General features: G+C 35.3%; 1 protein-coding gene across 12 annotated transcripts in view; it reads left to right on the forward strand.

Annotated features, from left to right (window-relative positions):
• The window catches only part of ERC1 (ELKS/RAB6-interacting/CAST family member 1), a 339,530-nt gene that overhangs the window by 280,573 nt on the left and 39,826 nt on the right, over nt 1-19,131 (forward strand). For 8 of the 12 annotated variants that reach the window (XM_031939566.1, XM_031939573.1, XM_031939569.1 and 5 more), the window contains one exon: nt 15,201-15,389. In XM_031939566.1, the coding sequence (XP_031795426.1) occupies nt 15,201-15,389 (189 nt within the window). Of the gene's footprint in view, nt 1-15,200; nt 15,390-19,131 lie in introns of those variants that run through there. The other 4 variants (XM_031939575.1, XM_031939577.1, XM_031939576.1 and 1 more) reach the window with 1 other exon arrangement.

Raw genomic sequence — 19,131 nt, forward strand, 5'->3', positions numbered from 1 at the left:
AGTGAGGGCACTTTGGCAAGAGGAGATCCCAGATTAAGTAAGAGGGCCCTGGCCAAGTGCCAATGGGCACCTCTGTAACTTAGCACCCACTTTCAGGTCACAGGAACACTGAGGCAGGAATCTATACCAAGAGATGGTGGTCCAGAGCAGAGAGTACTTAAAGGTGCTATAGAGTGAGGAACAAGTTCAGAAGCAAGAAACAGTTATAAAGCTCTGGCTCTGGGAACAAAGCAGAATGAGGAAAGAAGCTTCTCAGCTCTGTCCTCTAGACCAAAAGGGAACCAATAGTTCCATTACTCTCAACCTGTAGAGCTTTTGACTGGTAGTGGTTGATGTTGATAACAGTTATCTAATGGAACTCCAACAAGAAGCAAGCCCACAGTTGTGTTGCTCACTATCAGAAACTATTAATACTGAGACCAAAAGAGTGGGGATCAATTTGCTTAAAAGAGAAACATGAGATTTAAAAGAAGAAAAAGAAAAGATAACTTGTATGCTGAATGAAGAGAGGCAAAGGAAAAGAAGTAAATTATACCTTAGAACATGTGCTGAGTATACAACTTATCTCTTGCCACCTTTTTTGTTAAAAAAAAAAAAAGGGGGGGGTGTGAAAAACTAAGAAAAGATGCTGGAGAGAAACTTTTCTTGTTGATTTTTTGGTTACATTAATTTAGGTTTGGAAGAGATAACTTGAGGTTCCTCATTATTATAGTTTCACTATTTCTCCCTATAAACTCACTTACTTTTTCTTTAAATTCTGATGGAGAAATTTTGTGCTTGTCTATTTAGTACTGATATTAATTCAATGCTCATGGTACCTCTCAGGAAAAAAAAATAGTAATTTCCCTGTTTATCTCTTAAGAAAGTATTTTATTGTTTTATCTGAAATCCTAAAACCCTTGGTTTTTACTTTAAGTATAAGAGGTTTTGCTCTAGCCCCTTTTTAAAATTCTCAGTTCATTTTTTGTTTTAAGTTTAAGTAAACAACATTGGATTTGGCTTTCCAATTCATTCTGCGTTTTTATATTTTATGAGTGAGGTCATCCAAATGACATTGACAGTAATTATTGTTAATTATAAATTGCTTTACACAGTGCCTAGTACATAATAGGCATCTAATAAATACTTATTCCCTTCTCTTTCACCCATTCTATAGCTCAATCAAATTGTCTGCCTCTCTCTTCCTCATATATAACACTCCTCTTCCTTTCTCCATGATTTTGTACTGCTTTTCCTCCATGTCTGTAAGGTACTTCCTTTCATTTCCACTTCATAGAATTCCTCTTTTATTTCCTTCTCTGATTATCTCATGTTATATTTATTCTGTATTCTCTGTTCTTACATGTACATGTATACATACACATTGTCTTCCGTGATAAAATATAAAGTCCTTGAAAGGAGAGATTGTTTCATATTCAAGTCTGATAGAAAAGATGCTAGAGCCTTTAAAGTATAGAAGCAAAAAATAATCTAGTGACAAAATCACATGATTTTCTAATTTTGAGTCATTTGGTAGTGCTAAAGACAGGTGCTGGTTTTTTTTTTTCTGGGTCTTCAGTAGCTATGACTTCAAAACTCATAGAAATAGTAATCAGACTATGTCCCCAAGGAGGGTACTTCCTAAGCAGGATATAAGCCAAAGCCAGACTGGTGGTTTGGAAAGCTGCTACCCAATTGCTAGTGGGCACTTAGTGGTGTCAGGGGAGCTAGTGATTAGCTCGCTCAGTGATGGCTGAGGACTAGATAAAGATCTAGTGATTTTTGGAACATTAACATATGAGGAGATGATGAACTTGTTACATCTTTTATTTCCCTTAGGATAGTTTGCTGCTTGAACTAGTCTGACTTACCATGGCTAAGAGATGAGATTTGTTCCACATGAGTCTAATAGACAGAATTGGGAGCAGCACATGAAATTTGAAGAGAAGCAGATATGTAGTTGTTGTAAAGAAAAATTACAGGATAGAACTATCCAGAGTTAGTATGAGCTGCCCTAAGCCTCTTCTTATTAGATGTTGGAAGATCACTTATCAGAGATTTTGTAGAAAGGATTTCTCGTTCAGTTGCAAGTTGTAGTTGGCCCCTGAAGTTGCTTCTTGTTAGATTCTGATTTCATAGCGTAGTCCTGAAATCCCTTTGTCTTAGATCACCTCAGCGATGAGTTATAAAATCACCAGTTGTGTACCACCTTGAACCTCCCTATAGAACGCTGTCAGTACTCTTAAATTGTAGCCTTACATGAAAAAGGTTTTCCAAGATGTGCATTTTTAATTGTATTGATTTGTATGGTAATGCTAAACTATTAACAAATGCCCAACAAGGTCTAGGTTGTGCTAAATAGATTAAACTTTTCCTAGCAGAAGAATTTGTTAAAATTACTGATTGTATTTTGCAATTCAGATATTTCATGGGAATGTTTGCTTTTAAACAGATAAAGTTAATGGAAAAACAGCATTCCTTATTTTTACTTTTCCCATTCAAAAACAAAACAAAACAAAACAAAAAAAAAAACAAATCCCAGATAGTTCCCAAAGTGAAAGGAGCATACTCCAGAAAGTTAACATTTTTAACAACAGAATATATCTGTTGGATGTATTCATCATGGTGTATAAAAGTTTCAAGAAAAATTTGCCTTATGAATATGACTTCCTCATGGACTCTAGCAGAAATAAATCCAGAAAAGACAATTCTGTCAAAGCAGGCAAGATCCCTCCCAGCTTTTCAGATATGAAGGGATTTCCAAGTAATGGGAGTAGAAAATTTAAATATTGCTCATTTGGTTAGATCAGGGGTCCTCAAACTACGACCTATGGGCTAGATGCAGCAACTGAGGATGATTATCCCCCTCACCCAGGGCTATGAAATTTCTTTATTTAAAGGCCCACAAAACAAAGTTTTTGTTTTTACTATAGTCCGGCCCTCCGCACTGAGGGTCAGTGAACTGGCCCCCTATTTAAAAAGTTTGAGGACCCCTGGCGTTAGATCATTGATGAGGGTGAGGAAGTAGCATTAGAAACTAGAATAATAAAGTTTATACAAAAGTTGTTGCCTAGGTTGCTCAGGTATTTTGATAGGAAAAAAGTCCAAATGATCTTTTGTATCAACTCCTGGTCTCACTGGGAGCTGTACCTCATTTCAGCATATAGCAATTAAATTTTTATCCATGCTAAATGGGACACTTCCCATATTTCAGCTGGTTAGCTAATCTCTTTCTACATTCAGAAATGTCTTAGCTTGCTTTCATTTTCTTGTAGCCTATGTAAATTCTCATAAATATTCTTCCTATTTCTAACAGGCCTGGCTAATAACAACTGAAATTTTCCTGTTTTGCAATCACCTTGCCCTGTCTTATTCCCTTCTCACTTCCCACCTTACACAAACACAACACATTGAGCGCTACATTTCTGATCTGTCATAGTTTGTGCCCGAGATATTCCTGCTTTTAGCAATGGTAGAACAGATACCATTTGGGCCTTGTCTTTCATCAAATAGTAAACACCTCCATTTCTGATTTTATATATACATATGTAGTATATCTATTTATTTTTTGCCCCAATTCCAAAAGGTAACTAAACTTTCTCTTTGCCATTTCCTTCTCATTTTAAAAATGGGAAAACTGAAGCAGAGAGAGCTAAGGGATCACACAGCTGGTAGTATTTTAGGTCAGATTTGAACCAATGAAGATGAATCTTCCTGACTCCAAGCTGGGAATTCTATTCATTGAGTCACCTAACTGCCCTATGGTCACTATTACTAGAATTTATTTTTAGGTTATTTCAGGAATCTAGCCTCTGCACATAGTATTAGACTTTATTTCTTATTAGAAATTTACCCTGTGATTTATGAGTTCCCTGAATTTTCTCTGCCTATAGAGTTTGGGAAAACCATGCAAAAAATCTGATCTTATGTGATCTGTTGTTGTAACTTGTATTTAGAGTGATTCCTTCATTATTAAGATACCTTTATGATTTAAAAAAAAATCCTGAAAAATTGCTTCTTTCCCCCTTCTCACCCTCCCTCCAAACCAAGTTTATTTGAAACATTTCAATTCTTTTTAAAAGGACGGGATAGGGAATGAATCTGTGAGTCTATTAATAAAGCAACTCCAAGATGAAGAAATTTTTACCAATCTAGGTCTTTGTCTTCTCTACAGCTTAAGAGTTTAGAAAGTTTCCTGGAGCAAAAGTATCAAACCCTTAGGCTGCAAAACTCCCTAGTATATCCTGAACCAAAATAAAATATAATTGGGAAATGTTTAACAAAATAAATAAAAAATACATTATAGCACAGATAATGTTAATCTGTGGTTTTCTGAGTCAATATGTAGCCCACAGCCCTGTTTCTATTTGAGTTTGACACCCTTATCGTAAAGCACTTAAGAGTCATAAGTAACTTGCTCAGAGTTTCACAACAAGTATGGATCAGAGAAAAGACTTGAACTTAAGTCTTCCTGTCTCTAAGACCAGTTCTCTATCCATTATGCCTGATGCCTCTTTTTTTAAATTGTCTATATTGATGCCTTTTCAATAATTTCTGAGGTAAAAAATGAACCCACATTCCCTTGTACAAAAAAAAAAATACAAGCATATCTGACATGTAACATTCTCCTTAATAGTACTTTGTCTGCCATTAAAAAGGAATGTTTTTATTATCTGTTCATTAGCTTTTTCTTTACTGATTTGTGGGCTTCTGGATAGTGATTTTTTTCATTTGCCTACTGGAGTCATTCTTTTAGTTCTGCTTATTTCACTCTATATCATTTCTTAGGTAGATAAGGTATGTATTAAATATTTACTTATGTGCTAGATACTAGGCTAAACATTAAGAGTACTAGTAAGCAAAGCATTCCTTACTTTCAAGAAACTTACATTCTGATAGAAGAAGATAACATCTAACGGTGGCATGGGGCCATGGTTTCCAACAAAATAAAGTGAAAACTTACCTATCAGACCCAGGCATTACAAGGCAGAATTCCAAGATATATGATGTCCAAACTCAAAATACTAAGTGTAGAGTGAAAGCTCAAAGTTGTTTTCATTTGCATTTCTTTTACTATTTAGATGATCTGGAGAATGTTTTCTTGTGATCATAAATTTTGATGTTCATAATCTTTAACCACATATATTAGGAAGTGGCTCTTGTTGATATATTTTTATGTTAATTCCCTACTCTGGATATTAGATTATCATTAGTGATCATAGAATCATGTATCTAAATAAAGCTAGAATAGGTGCAGAGACCACTTAGACCAAATTCCTAATTTTACATATGACAAAATTGAGATCTAGGAAACTTACTTATTTGGCCAAAGCTATGTGAGTAATAAGTAAGTATCAAAGATGGGATTTGAAATCAGGTACTCTGGCTCTCAAACCAGTGCCCATTTTACTATACCATGCCATCTATATAGATAATGCACATATTTTTCAATTTAACAGAGTCTCTTATTATTCTAATTTTATATAAACAAAATTTTCTATATTGTCTTTTGTATCTCCTTTACCCCTACGTTGATTAATTCAACCATTCTCCTCATATGGTTGTGAAAGGTACCACCTCTCATTCTTTTATAGTTTGTTTATGATGTCAATTTTAATATTTGAATGTGTATATATTCACATTGAGAGAAGTTTAAATTAATTATGTGGTACAAAATATTGTTCTAAATGTAATTTCTGCCAAACTGTTTTTTTTTTTTTTATCAAACACTGGACTACTGTTTTTTGATTGTTCTTATTTTCTTTTTCTTGCTTATTTAGACTGTTTCCATGGTCAACTTTGCTATTTGTAAACCAAAGTTTTAGTGACTTTGGCATTATAATAATATGAGATTCCATAGGTAATATAAGTTACAATTATCTTCATAGTAATAATTTTATAACTATTTATCATGATCACAGGTATCATGAAATATGATTCTCATTGCTTTTAGATGCACATTAAAGTCATTTCTGCCAAGTGTGAGCTATTTTTCTATTTATCTATGCCTTCTCTTTGTTTTCTGATTTAATTTATAATGAAAATATCAAGGCTGATATGTTTCAATTCCCTCAGTAATTTTTCCTCATGAATTACTAGAGAATTAATCACAAGTTAGTGCTAACAGTTAATGTTTTTATATAGTATAAAAACTGATTCTTAGCATTCTTCTCTCTCCTCTTCTTTCTCCATCCTGCTGCTCTTATGAAAGAATGAATGTATGAAAAACTATTTGTAATGTGTCAGGCATTGTGCTAAGCTTTAGGAATACAAATACAAATAAGCAAGACTGTTCCTGCTCCTAAGGAGTTTTTATTCTAATGAGAATGTGATTACACATAAAAGGGGAGGTAGAAAAATATACATGAAATCAGAGTTTACAGAGACTTGATTCTGGACAAAATAAAGTAAACCAGGTGGCACAGTGAATGGAGTGTTGAGTTTAAGAAGACCTGAGCTTGTTATGTGATCCTTTGCAAGTCATTTAACCTTTCTCAGCCTCCATTTTCTCATTTGCAAAAAATAGTGCCCACCACACAGGGTTGTCATGAGGATCAAATGAAGTCTGTAATAGTCCTTCTTGTAACTCCTGACACATATAGGTGCTTAATAAATGCTTAGTGAGAGCTGTCTGTTTGTTAGTTATTATGATTATCTCAGTTTAGAATATTTAGTTAATATTTATGGATGATCTAAACATCTGTGATTTTCTGCCCATTTTTATCACTCTACCACCTTCATAAAAGCAGAAGTTGATAGTCCAAGACTAAGTTCCTTCTTTTTTTAAAATTGTAATGGTTTTATGGCCTTCTATGAACAAAAAATTTGTTAACTAGTAGCCAAGCTATTCACGAAGAGATTTCTATATGTAGCTAAGTTGGTCCTCAGGAAGGTCTGGTCTCTTAACTACACTTTAAACTTTTCTGTCTTGGAAGAATTTGCTAGAATTTTTCCTTTCAAGAAAATTGGGTCATTTGCACTTTTATTATGTGGTATCAGAATGGAACTGTTGTGGCAACCAGCAAAGCTATTACAGTTTTAGACAGGATTAAGGAAAGTGTAATGTTTTGAGCAAGGGAGGTGATTGTTTTACTATCATGATGTAAAGAAAAACATCTTAATAGAGCTATCCACAAGTAAAATGAACTGCCCCAGAAGCAGTGGATTCTCTCACTAAAGATCTTTAAGCAAAGGCTTGGTGTGTTGGGCATTTTATAGAAGAGCTTCATATTCAGGTATATGTTGGAATAAATGCCCTCTTGAATTTGTTTCCAACTATGTGATTCTTTAAAATTTCCTGCAGTTTTGCATCATCAGAGGGAACCATATAACTGACATATTCGTGCAGCTAATGTGTCTGAGGTAATTGCTAAGTTTCCTTGTCAGTCCATTAAGTTTGTACATGAATAATATATATCGCTTTCAGATCCAAGGACGTTGTCATTCTGTCAAACTAATTCTCTTGCATACTCTTGACATTATGCAGTAACAGTTTTAGAGTATATACAGTGCATTATCTTTACTAGTCCGTTCATGATAGATAGGAAAAGAGCAGAAGAGATAGGAGGACATTGATGTTCTGTTTCCATATCTCTCACATTCATCCTTTTCTCCCAACTCACATGGCCACTACTCAAATTCCGGTCCTCATCACCTCTTGCCTGGATTATTGTGAAGGCTTTTTCATTGATCTCCTTGTTTCTTATTTCTACCCTCTCCAAACCAACCTCAGCCAACTGTCAGAATGTTGTTTCTCAAGCACAGGTCTTTGATCATATCACACATATAACCTTTCCTCTCAGATCTTCAGGGACTTGGTCTTACCTTTATAAAAACCTCTTATTTGGGCGTGTAAAGCCTTCACAATTTGGCTTCAACCTACTTTTCCACACATTTCATATTTTTCTTTGTTGTATACTTTACATTCCATCCAAACTGATCTGCTTAGCACTCTCTCCCACTTCAAAGCCTATCATGCTTAGAATATACTTCTCATATCTGTCTTTTGCAATATCTGCCTTCTTTCAAGGCAGATATTGTAATGTTTTTTGGTTTGGTTTTCCTTGTGGTCTTTGAGGCAGTCTTCAGTAATCACCATAAGAACAGCCAGGGGTTAAAGTTCTAAGTCCAAATCCTTTATTATCTCTTTCCTGGGACTGAGCAGCTTTCTGGAGAGCCTTTCAGACTGGCTTTGGTCTCAGTGAGAAAATACAGGAAGAGGGCCTGCCACCAGGAGCTTGACTGAAGGTGGAATTGAAATCCTCTCCTTGGTTCTGAGAGCTTCTAGTGCACTTGTCCTCTGTGGCTCTCAGTCCCTGCTTATATGCTCTACACTGAGTATAAACCAATCATTATATCACTAGGAAACCATTATTTGTTGTAAGATTAAATCAATCATACTGAACCATGTTAAACTAGATAACCATCATCAATTCCACTGACTTAGCTCTTTGTTTCAAGTTCAGAATTCTGGTCCATAACAAAAGTTTATGTGCCTTTCTTATGGAAAGTCTTTCTTGATAATCTATGTTGATAACACTTTCTCTCCTTACATTATTCACTTAACTTGTACATGTTGAATATCTCCCAGTAGGATGTAAACTCACTAAGAACATGGTCTGTTTTTCATATTTTTTAAATCCCCATCACCTAGTATAGTCCATTATACACAGTAGAAACTAAATAAATGCTAGTGGAACTGAATTACATGAAATTATTTTCTGCTTAACTCTCAAGGTGCCCTAGACACCCTGATTTGGAGATGTTAGCTTTTTTCATATACTTTCAGCAATCACCTTAGTAGAAACTTCAAGTACCTTTTGATGAGCAAAGGAGAAACAGAATAGCCACTGGATAGAATGGATTCTTGCCCAAGATGCTATAAAATCAAATTTCATTCTAAAATTCTTCAATAGTATTTTCACTCAAACTGAATTAATCTGGCCTTTGGGACTCTAAACATTAAAAAGAAAGTTAAGTTGTTCAAATCCACTGAGAATACAAGAAATTATGGTTTTCTCGATAGTTTAGGGAAAGGAGTTAGAAAAGGTCAGACTAAAGGAAATCAGAAAATAAAATGGAGCTATGTTGTCCTACATTGTGGCTCTTTAAAAAGTGTGAAAGTGAAATCTAAAAAGATAGGTAATAAAAAGAACATAATGTAAATGCACTTAAATGAATTCTGTCAGTGGGATGCAAGACAAGAGATTAGAGACCAATTCAATATCTTATTAAATGGAGAGAAATACCTTGACCAATGGATCCATGTTGATCCCAGGGCTAGACGAGACTATCATCTCAAAAAATCTAGCCCCAAGTATCAGGGCAGCGAGTTTTTTTATGGAATAACAAGAACAATGACATAATGGAGGGACCTAGGTGGGGATAACCTAATAGAGGGAGGTTGCTGATATTCTAATGACATCTAAAATGGATAAACCTTTATCTTGTCAAACATTAAGAAGGAATGTCTATAAAACCTTTATCTCAAACATTAAGAGGGAAAGGTTATAACCTAAGGCAGAATAACTAAATAGGACAATTGGAGGAACTGGGTCACAACATTAAAAGGGAACTTTGGCATAACATTCCCCACTTTTTCTCTTGGGACAATTCAAATCTTTGAATTACCTTCCTCTAGAAGGTCTTAGCACCATCAAAATAAAGCTAGACCAATGCAAGGACTTATGGCAAGGTCAAGTCTCTCCCTTATAACCTCAGAGTTAATCAGCAATACACAAAGTTCCTTATTTCAGTTATTTCTGACAATCAATTGTCAGATCCTCTGCAGTTGGGGAGCATATGGACAGCTGTGGTCATTTATGTGTGACTCGGCCTCTGCTTACGGAGAGCAGCAGGCTCAAGGCAGTTGTGCTACCCATTCAGAGGGCCGGCTCCAGGAGAGAAAGGCGAGGCTTGGAGTAGCCCCACTGATCCCACCCAGAGACTGCAGAAATGATCAGATATCTGAGCAGATTATTCACAGTTAGACCAAGGCAGGCAAACCCCAAACTTTTAGAGGCCTCGATATCAACAAGGTCCTTTTAAGTATGCTGAACTACTAATTAAGGACCTGGGGTAACAGGAGTGGAGAAAACAGCTCAGAGAGACTGCCAGTTCCAAGACAGGTATCCAATTTCTGGTTGTTTCTAAAAAATAATCCCCAAAACTGAGTCTGCCAGGGCAATTCCAATAGAATAAGAGATTTCCAAGTTAAAGCACAACCAGCAAATCATAGTCTAGTAAATTTAAGCAAGGAGTAAAGGACTTCCAATTAAATCTGAACTAGCAAGATACCAGTTTTCCCAACTTCCAATTAAATCTGAACTAGCAAGATACCAGTTTCCCCAATTTCCTATTTCTTCTCCTCCCTTTTTTCTTTTGGAAAGGAATTATCAAATGATCATCCCACATATAAACTATATACCTATGCATATACATAACAGACTAAAAGTCCCTCAAACATAACAACAATAGTTACACAAGTTTAACAATTTCTATCCTAAGTCTTAAACACACAGTAATACAGTGAAAATTCTAACAAGTCAACCACTTTCTCACTTCCCATATCAGTCCGAATTACATCAGGAAAAGTAGGTGATGGCTGTCAATTGCTCAATCCGTGAGGGGGATGGGTCTGTAGTGTGGCATGCTGACAATCAAAGCTTGATCTAGGTCCCAGAAGCAAGTCAATATATCTGCAATTTGACCAAATCTAGAAATAAAAACAAATCTAACAAAGAAAAGTTAGAACAGTCTGAGATAGAAAGACTGGTCCACAAGGACTGCTACAAGATGTGGCCTCTCATTAGTTATAAACCTTTAAAGAAAAAAAAAAAAAAACTTGAATGTCCAGACACAATATCTGGTAACCAATAGATGATCAGACTAAATACTTATTTGCTCAAGTATTTAGGATATAATGATTACCAATAACCAGATTGGAAACAGCAAGATATGAGATAATTGAATTAACAATTTCTTATTGACTATTATAGAAATCAGTTACAAGAGGAAAAAAATGCAGTGCATATTAACTACAAACCCAAGATATTTTGCCTCTAGTAACAAATCCTAAACAGATATTTGCCATAATCTTATCAGTTTGTTGCTTCTAACCAAGAACCAGGTAGCTACAACTTGATTAAAAAAAGATGCCTGGGATAATTTAGAGGGAGGGGAGAGAATAGGATTCCACGTGACTACCCTTCCCCCAACTCCACTTCCAATGAGACAAGGGTGGGGAGCGAAGTCGAACTAAACTTCACTCCAGGCTAACTAAATGCTCCTATAGCTGAAATGGCAGCAGTGGGGGGCGAGTTTAAATCTTTATAAAAGATCCCTACCCCACCCAGCATTTAAAGTAGCAGAAATCAGTGGGTGGGTGGGGGAATCCCATAAAACCCACATGTCCAGCAGAGCTGGATTTAAAGCATATAATCCATTTCTATCTCATTTCAAATAATAAAACAACATAGTATCTTTCTCTCCTCCTGGCCCCATGTGGCCATTATTCCCGATGGACTTCTTCTAAACCCAGCTTGGCCAGAGATGAAGCTTTCAGAAAAGTTCTTGTTACATACATTAGGTAAAATTAGAGGCACATGACCTCTTTCAGGCAAGTTAACAGAACTTCTAACAAGCTATTGTTCCTTTAAGATCTTATACTTAAGAGTAACCAATTCATTTCCAAAATTTAGAATCATCTTTAAATTCCTAATCAAATGTTTTCTCCAGCTGGAGTTCAGTATTGAAATAACCAATTCCCAAATTTGATCATTATTCTTAAATTTTTAATAGAGCTCTTAAGTTAATAAAACAAACAAATTACAAACCATTTCCCAACACAGACAAAAATCACACAGAACACGGAGCACAACTAGACTGTCTAATAACATACAAGACATACAGAACACTGATCATACTTAGACTGCACAATTACAACATTCAGTAGGACACTAACATTAAAGCCAAACCAAATGGCAGTTTAAAAACCCCCAGTCTTTGTAGATAGCCCCCTGACCATGCAAAAGCGGGAGGGGCAGGAATTGCTCTAACATAGGATGACCAAAGCAGGGAAACCGAGTCCCGTTTTCAAATGTATACACTCCCTACTCCAGAACGAGGGTCGGGGAGGACCTCTCATAGAAATGCATTGAGATGCAAAGGGCGGGCCTCTGTCTCTGGAAAAGAATTTGGACAGAAAGAGTTTCCTCAAGCAAAACATCTGCTCCAGGAAAAGATTTTTTTTTTTGAAGCAGCGGAGTGTAGATTGTGGACAGGTAAAAACTTAGTTTTCCAAATCTTTGCAGCCTCCCTTGTATCTCTTTTTAGAGACAGAGTTGCAGCAATTCCTAAAGAATTCTTCCAGAGCTTCCAAGAACTCCAAACAACTGCAGTTTTGATGACTGCAGTATCTACCACAAGATAAGGAAAGAAAAAGTCTCTTACCTTGTCCAGAGTTCCGTATTTCACACTCCAGTAGCGACTACCGCGTCCAGTTGGCCATTCATAAAGAATCAATGGCATCTCAAGGATGCTGCAACAGTGACAACCACATCTGGTTAGCCACACAATGTGTCTTTAAAAGACACCCAGGTAGGGTCCCCTGCATCCAGAAGACCCTACACCCAGAATTTATAATTCTGGGAATCCAAAATCCAAATGCTAGCATACCAAACAACCAAACAAAACAAGTCTTAAGACATAACCAGATGGTACCCCAAAAAGTATCCAGACCAACTTACTCTCCTGTGGCCGAAATGGGGTTGTCTACCATCAGGCTATTTTGGCTGGAAACTGCTCTCTTTCCTGGAGGCTCTGGAAAAAAATCCAGGGGGTCCGGCCTCTACAGGCCAAGAATTCAGATTCGCAGCCACCCTGCCTAAGGCAGAGACCCAAAAGTCTCTATCTCTAATCCTGCTCATTTTCTAATTATCTCGCTGGGGCCTCCAAAATGTAATGCTGAAGAAACTGAGCAAGACAAGAGATTAGAGACCAATTCAATAGTTTATTAAATGGAGAGAAATACTGGGACCAATGGATCCATGTTGATCCCGGGGCGAGATGAGACTATCATCTCAAAGAATCTAGCCCCAAGTATCAGGGCAGTGAGCTTTTTATGGAATAACAAGAACAATGACATAATGGAGGGACCTAGGTGGGGATAACCTAATGGAGGGAGGTTACTGATATTCTAATGACATCTAAAATGGATAAACCTTTATCTTGTCAAACATTAAGAAGGAATGTCTATAAAACCTTTATCTCAAACATTAAGAGGGAAAGGTTATAACCTAAGGCAGAATAACTAAATAGGACAATTGGAGGAACTGGGTCACAACATTAAAAGGGAACTTTGCCATAACATTTGGGACTCTAAACATTAAAAAGGAAGTTAAGTTGTTCAAATCCACTGAGAATACAAGAAATTATGGTTTTCTCGACAGTTTAGGGAAAGGAGTTAGAAAAGGCCAGACTAAAGGAAATCAGAAAATAAAATGGAGCTATGTTGTCCTACATTGTGGCTCTTTAAAAAGTGTGAAAGTGAAATCTAAAAAGATAGGTAATAAAAAGAACATAATGTAAATGCACTTAAATGAATTCTGTCAGTGGGATGCCCTCTAATTCCTCCCTTCTGAGAGTCCTATTCTTAATTGAAACAATACTTGCTTTCCAAGATTGATGAGTGGTATATATACCTATAGCTAAAAGGAAATCCCAGCAGAAAGCTAGTCCCATTAGTTTACTGATTAGGCTTTCGGGCACCAAGTGTTATAATTTTTATCCTAATGCTGTTTTTCCTCTAATAATTTAATAATCAAAATAATGATAATTGGTATTTTTAACCTTTATTAGTTTCTATATACTTGTGTACTACCAGCTCTTTTCCCTAATCTTTCATGTACTCTGTAATATAATGACTAGATGTAATTGTGCAGTGTAATTGTAATATCAGATTTCTCCTAGAGTGGTCACAATTTATTATGTATGATCTGTATTTTAATCTTTAGTGAATTGTATTAGATAGCCATTTAGTGGTGCCCTTTTTTCTCATTTCATAATAATTAACTTATTGAAATATTGTCAAGATAAAAGAAGGGGTGCAAAATTATTTGGAGATAAAGGGAAAAAATGTAATGTCATCTATGAAAATACTAAGCTTTGTTTCTGAGAAATTAGCAGATACTACAGTCATTAGTAGGGTAAGAAGTATTTTGCCAATGTACAACAGGTGCAAATTTCAGCTTTACAGGCCTTAGGAGCTTTTTTGAGTATTGCTAGCATTGATATAGCTAATATTGGTAAGGCTGTTCAGTCAGCCTGTTGTGTATCAGACATGTGCTTCTCTAACAATGATCTGATATGTAAAATTTGTCTAGACTCCCTTCTTAAATATCAGACTTGGTTTTACTACTTTAGTTTTGGCTAAAAATATAAGGAATAGCTATAAAATGAGATCCTAAATCATGTGTATTCCTGGGAGGGAAATCAGAGGAATAGTACCCAAGAAAAACTAAATATAAAAATACCTTTCAAGGCTCCAAAAGGTTAAATAGGCTTAGAATAACTCATAGAACTAGGAATAGTACAGAGAGTTCTAGACTCTTGAGTCAAGCATCTCATCCTATATTAGAATTTATTAACTAACATTTCAAAAGATGTATGTGGGAAATTCAAAGATTAATTTGGCAACAACTCACTTCACTCATTATACTCAGACAAAACACTATTTTCTACAGAGTTACTATAAAAGATAAAAGAGCCATATAAATTGTAGTCCTGTCTTTCAAGTGAGAAATTTCCACCAGTCTTTATTGTAACTAAATTCATAAGAATCTATTAAAATAGAATTATTTTTTTAGATTGGCCCAGTGGAGAATGGCACAATAAAAGCTATGAAGTAACAAGTGGGTTAGCATTGTCAACTCTGATACCCATTGGGGTTGAGGTTTTTTTTTGTTAATCTTGTCCAAATGTAATTTTCGATTCTTGTGTTGATGAAAAATTCAGCATTCTCTCCCTTTTTATCTCAGAGTGGTAGAAAAATGTGTTGTTTCAGTAATTATATGAAATTAATTGTAATTAGAATGTCTGAGAGGTTGGACAATTTTATTTACATTTTTGCTTTTTGAGGCATATTAAAAGGGAATTTACAAAACATGTTTGAATTTTTTCAGCCAGATTGTCTTTGATGATCCCTTTTTTTTTTTTCATCTCAGATAATCCAGCCCCTCTTAGAACTTGACCAGAACCGCAGCAAATTGAAATTGTACATTGGACATCTGACATCTCTCTGCCATGACAGAGATCCCCTAATTCTGCGAGGACTAACTCCACCTGCCTCTTATCACCTGGACGATGATCGGGCAGCTTGGGAAAGTGAGCTGCAGAAGATGACTCAGGAGCAGGTCAGTTTATACCTGGACCACCATGAAAACTTATTAAAATATCATGGCTCTTTATATTGATCCAGTGGGAGCAGCCTGTAAGGTATACTATGTGGATTCAAGCTTTGTTTGACTAATTATGAAACAAATATCACTTTGACTATTTATAAAGTACTTCCATGTGGAATGCCATTTATGGATGTTATGAGGATTGATTGTTACTTTGACCACATAAGGAAAATCCGAACTGCCAAAGCTTAACTTTTATGAAACGGATCACAAAAGCCCAGAGCAGTCTTCCTAGGTACATTATTCCATAGAGTAACATCCTAGTAGAGGTTTCATAGCCTTTTTGAAAAAAATGTTGGGTTTTCTGCACAGCAGAATGTTTATACAGTGTTTGACATACATTATCTCATTCATTCTCACAATCACCCTGTAAGGTAAGTGCAATTGTTATCTCCATCTTATAAATGAAAAAAAAAACAAAAAACTGAAACTTAGAGGTTAAGTGACTTGTGCTGAGGCATGATTACATGATTAGTAAATGTTTGAGGCAAACTTCAAACCTGAATCTTCTGTACTTCAGCTCCTGAACATTGTCCATTTAGCTTCCTTAGATGTACTAGATGGCTTTCCCTGCCAATATTTATGTAGAAAATCTAGTATTGCTCTTCTTTTGTCTTTAGAATAGGAGAAAGAAGACTCCTTGAATGAAGGGACTACTTTATCTTGTATCACTAGGGCCTTTCATAATGTCTTGCACAAAGTAGGAAATGCCTGTTCAATGAAGTTGAAGGCACAGCTAGAAGGGAAGATTGAAAACAAAAGAAGAGAGATGACAACACTGGAGAGTAAACTTAAAGGTTTATTAGCAACAGCAGGAATATGTTTGGGGCAGATAATCACAGTGGAGAGATAAAACAGAAATGAGCAGGAAAACTGAACACCACAGTCAAGTAGTCAAGGATTAAAGGGAATACATTCTAAAAAGGCAGGGACAGATAAAGAGGTAGGAGATAGGGCAGTGTTTAAACTGTGATTCCAAACATTCTGTCTTCAGTGTCATCCACAAGTTTTTAGTCACAGATTCTTAGTGTTTGAGGGAAATTCCGATAGTATAATCAACTCATGCCTGAATAAGAATGTCCTCTCCATATACCTAACTCATGGTCATCCTGTTTTGGCCTCAAGACTTCACCTGCTATAAAGAGAAACTTCTTCCTTCTTAAAGCAACTTTTTCCTCTTTTAGATAGCATTAATCATTATATAGTTTTCCCTTATATTAAGTCTAAATTTATCTCTTTGTACCTTTTCCTTCTGCTTTGCTTCTGTTCTTTGAGACCAAACAAAAGCAGTGTTTTTCATATGACAACCTTTTCAAATACTTGAAGACAGCTGTCACATTTTCAATTTGCTAAAGCTTTATAAAGTTCCCAAACACATTGACATTGGAGCTAATCAGTTTTTCTAATTAATAAATATTTGCCATTTTAAAAATTTTTATTAAGAAAATGATGCTTTAAGATTAAAAAACAAATATTCCCCCCCCCCCAAAAAAAAAACCCAAACTTCATGTTATGTAATATTCGAGACTACAGGTGAACATCTACAAGTCAAAAAACATAATCTTAGTGTTGCTTTTTACTCATTTCCTTATAATGTGCATATTACCAAATAATTTATGTATTTAGCAATCTAGCTAATTGTGCTTGCTCTCCTAATTTATGAAAGCTCACAGTGTTTAGCCTGCCCCACTCACCAAACCATGCTTTAATATCATGATACTTAAATGCTGCAGCTCAGTTTATTTACTCATCATACCACCTTGTTCTCTATTCTGGAACAGTAATCAAACTGATATTACCACCTCTCCCCTATGTAGATTATCTTTACCTATTAGAATATAAGCTCCTTAAGAGAAAGGTTTGCCTTTCATTACTATTTCTTTTTTTACCCCCTAATGAACTTTTTTTTTAATTTAAAATTTTATTTTCAAAACACATGCAAAAATAGTTTTCAAAATTCATCTTTACAAAACCTTGTGTCCCAAATTGATTATAATCTTGTTTTTGCTGTGTACAATGTTCTCTTGGTTCTACTCATTTCACTTAGCATCAGTTCATGCAAATCTTTCCAGGCCTTTCTGAAATCATCCTGCTAATCATTTCTTATAGAACAATAATATTCTATAACATTTATATACCACAATTTATTCAGCCATTCCGCAACTGATGAGCATCCATTCAGTTTCCACTTTCTAGCCACTACAAAAAGGGCTGCCACAAACATTTTTGCACATGTGGGTCCCTTTCCCTCCTTTATGATCTCTTTGGGATATAGGCCCAGTAGAGATACTGCTGGATCAAATTGTATGTACAGCTTGACAGCCCTTTGGGCATAGTTCCAAATTGCTCTCCAGAATTGTTGGATCAGTTCACAATGTCAGTTTTCCCACATCTCCTCCAACATTCATCATTATCTTTTCCTGTCATCTGAGAGGTGTGTAGTGGTATCTCAGAGTTGTCTTAACTTGCATTTTTCTGCCTAATAGTGATTTAGAGCATTTTTTCATATCTCATTAGTATTTCTATCCCTACTAGTTAGTCAGTATCTGTCATATAGTAAGCATTTAATAAATGCTTTTTCATTCATTCATTCATTTGCACTATATGTGAAACTACACTGTTCTCAGAATTCTAGTTTAGTGTATTTATATGATTTTGTAATGAATTTATTCCTTTAGAGAGAGGGAAAAATGAATATTTTTCACCTATCTCCCCTCAAAATAAGTTTACTTTTAAACTTTTTATTTTATTTCTAAATAAATCCCTTCACATCTTCCTCCCCTTTTATACTATTGAAGTGAAATCCATGCTCATTAATGTTTCTTATGAAATCATGTTTTGTTTTTAAAGCAAAGTCCATTACAAATATATAATCATATAAATTTCCTCATTAACTATGTCCTCATTATCCTGTCTGAAAAAAGAAAGAAGGAAAAGAAAATATGCTTCATACTATACTGAGTCCATCATTTCTCTGTTTAGAGATAGATAGCAAGTTTCATCATGATTCTCTTTTCATTGGAGTTAATTACGGAATTGCCATCACTATATAAAATTGTTCTCTTGATTCTGTTCACTTTACTCTGTACCAGTTCAAATGAGAATTCCCAAGTTTTTCTGAAACCATTGCTTATAGCATAGTAGTGTTCCACCACATTCATATACCACAACTTGTTCTGCAATTCCCTAGTTGATCAACATCCAAAGGGAAATTTTTATAGAGTTTTTTTGTTGTTGTTTTTTGTTTTGCTTTTAGTACTAATAAGTATTGAGTGAAAATGTTATTAAAGACCTCTCCAAAATACTGGTGCACATGGGCAATTAGTGTGAAAGGTTGTTTTTTAGAGATTTTCTTCAAATCTTGCAAAAAATGAAAACCTGTTAAAGAATGAATAATAAGAATGAATAATCATAGCAAAGTGTGTTAATATTTGTTGGTTTTTTAATTATTTGCTTATGAAACTTCTTGTCATTAAAAAAGGGAAAAAAATGATTTTTTTTTCCAAGTTTCAAATTCAGATGTGCCTGAATTCACACTTTCTTAGGGGGGAAAATAACCTTTGGAACAAGATCAAACATGGAAATTTTCAACTGAAGAAGGTTTTTTTTTTTTTAGAAAGTTATAAGTGAATAGAGCCAGAGATTAATAATGAAAATGCCCTTGTGGACCAGGTGTTGGCAGATGCTATTGCTA

The sequence above is a fragment of the Sarcophilus harrisii genome, chromosome 5, assembly GCF_902635505.1.
Source record: "Sarcophilus harrisii chromosome 5, mSarHar1.11, whole genome shotgun sequence".
NCBI classification, from domain to species: Eukaryota; Metazoa; Chordata; class Mammalia; order Dasyuromorphia; family Dasyuridae; genus Sarcophilus; species Sarcophilus harrisii.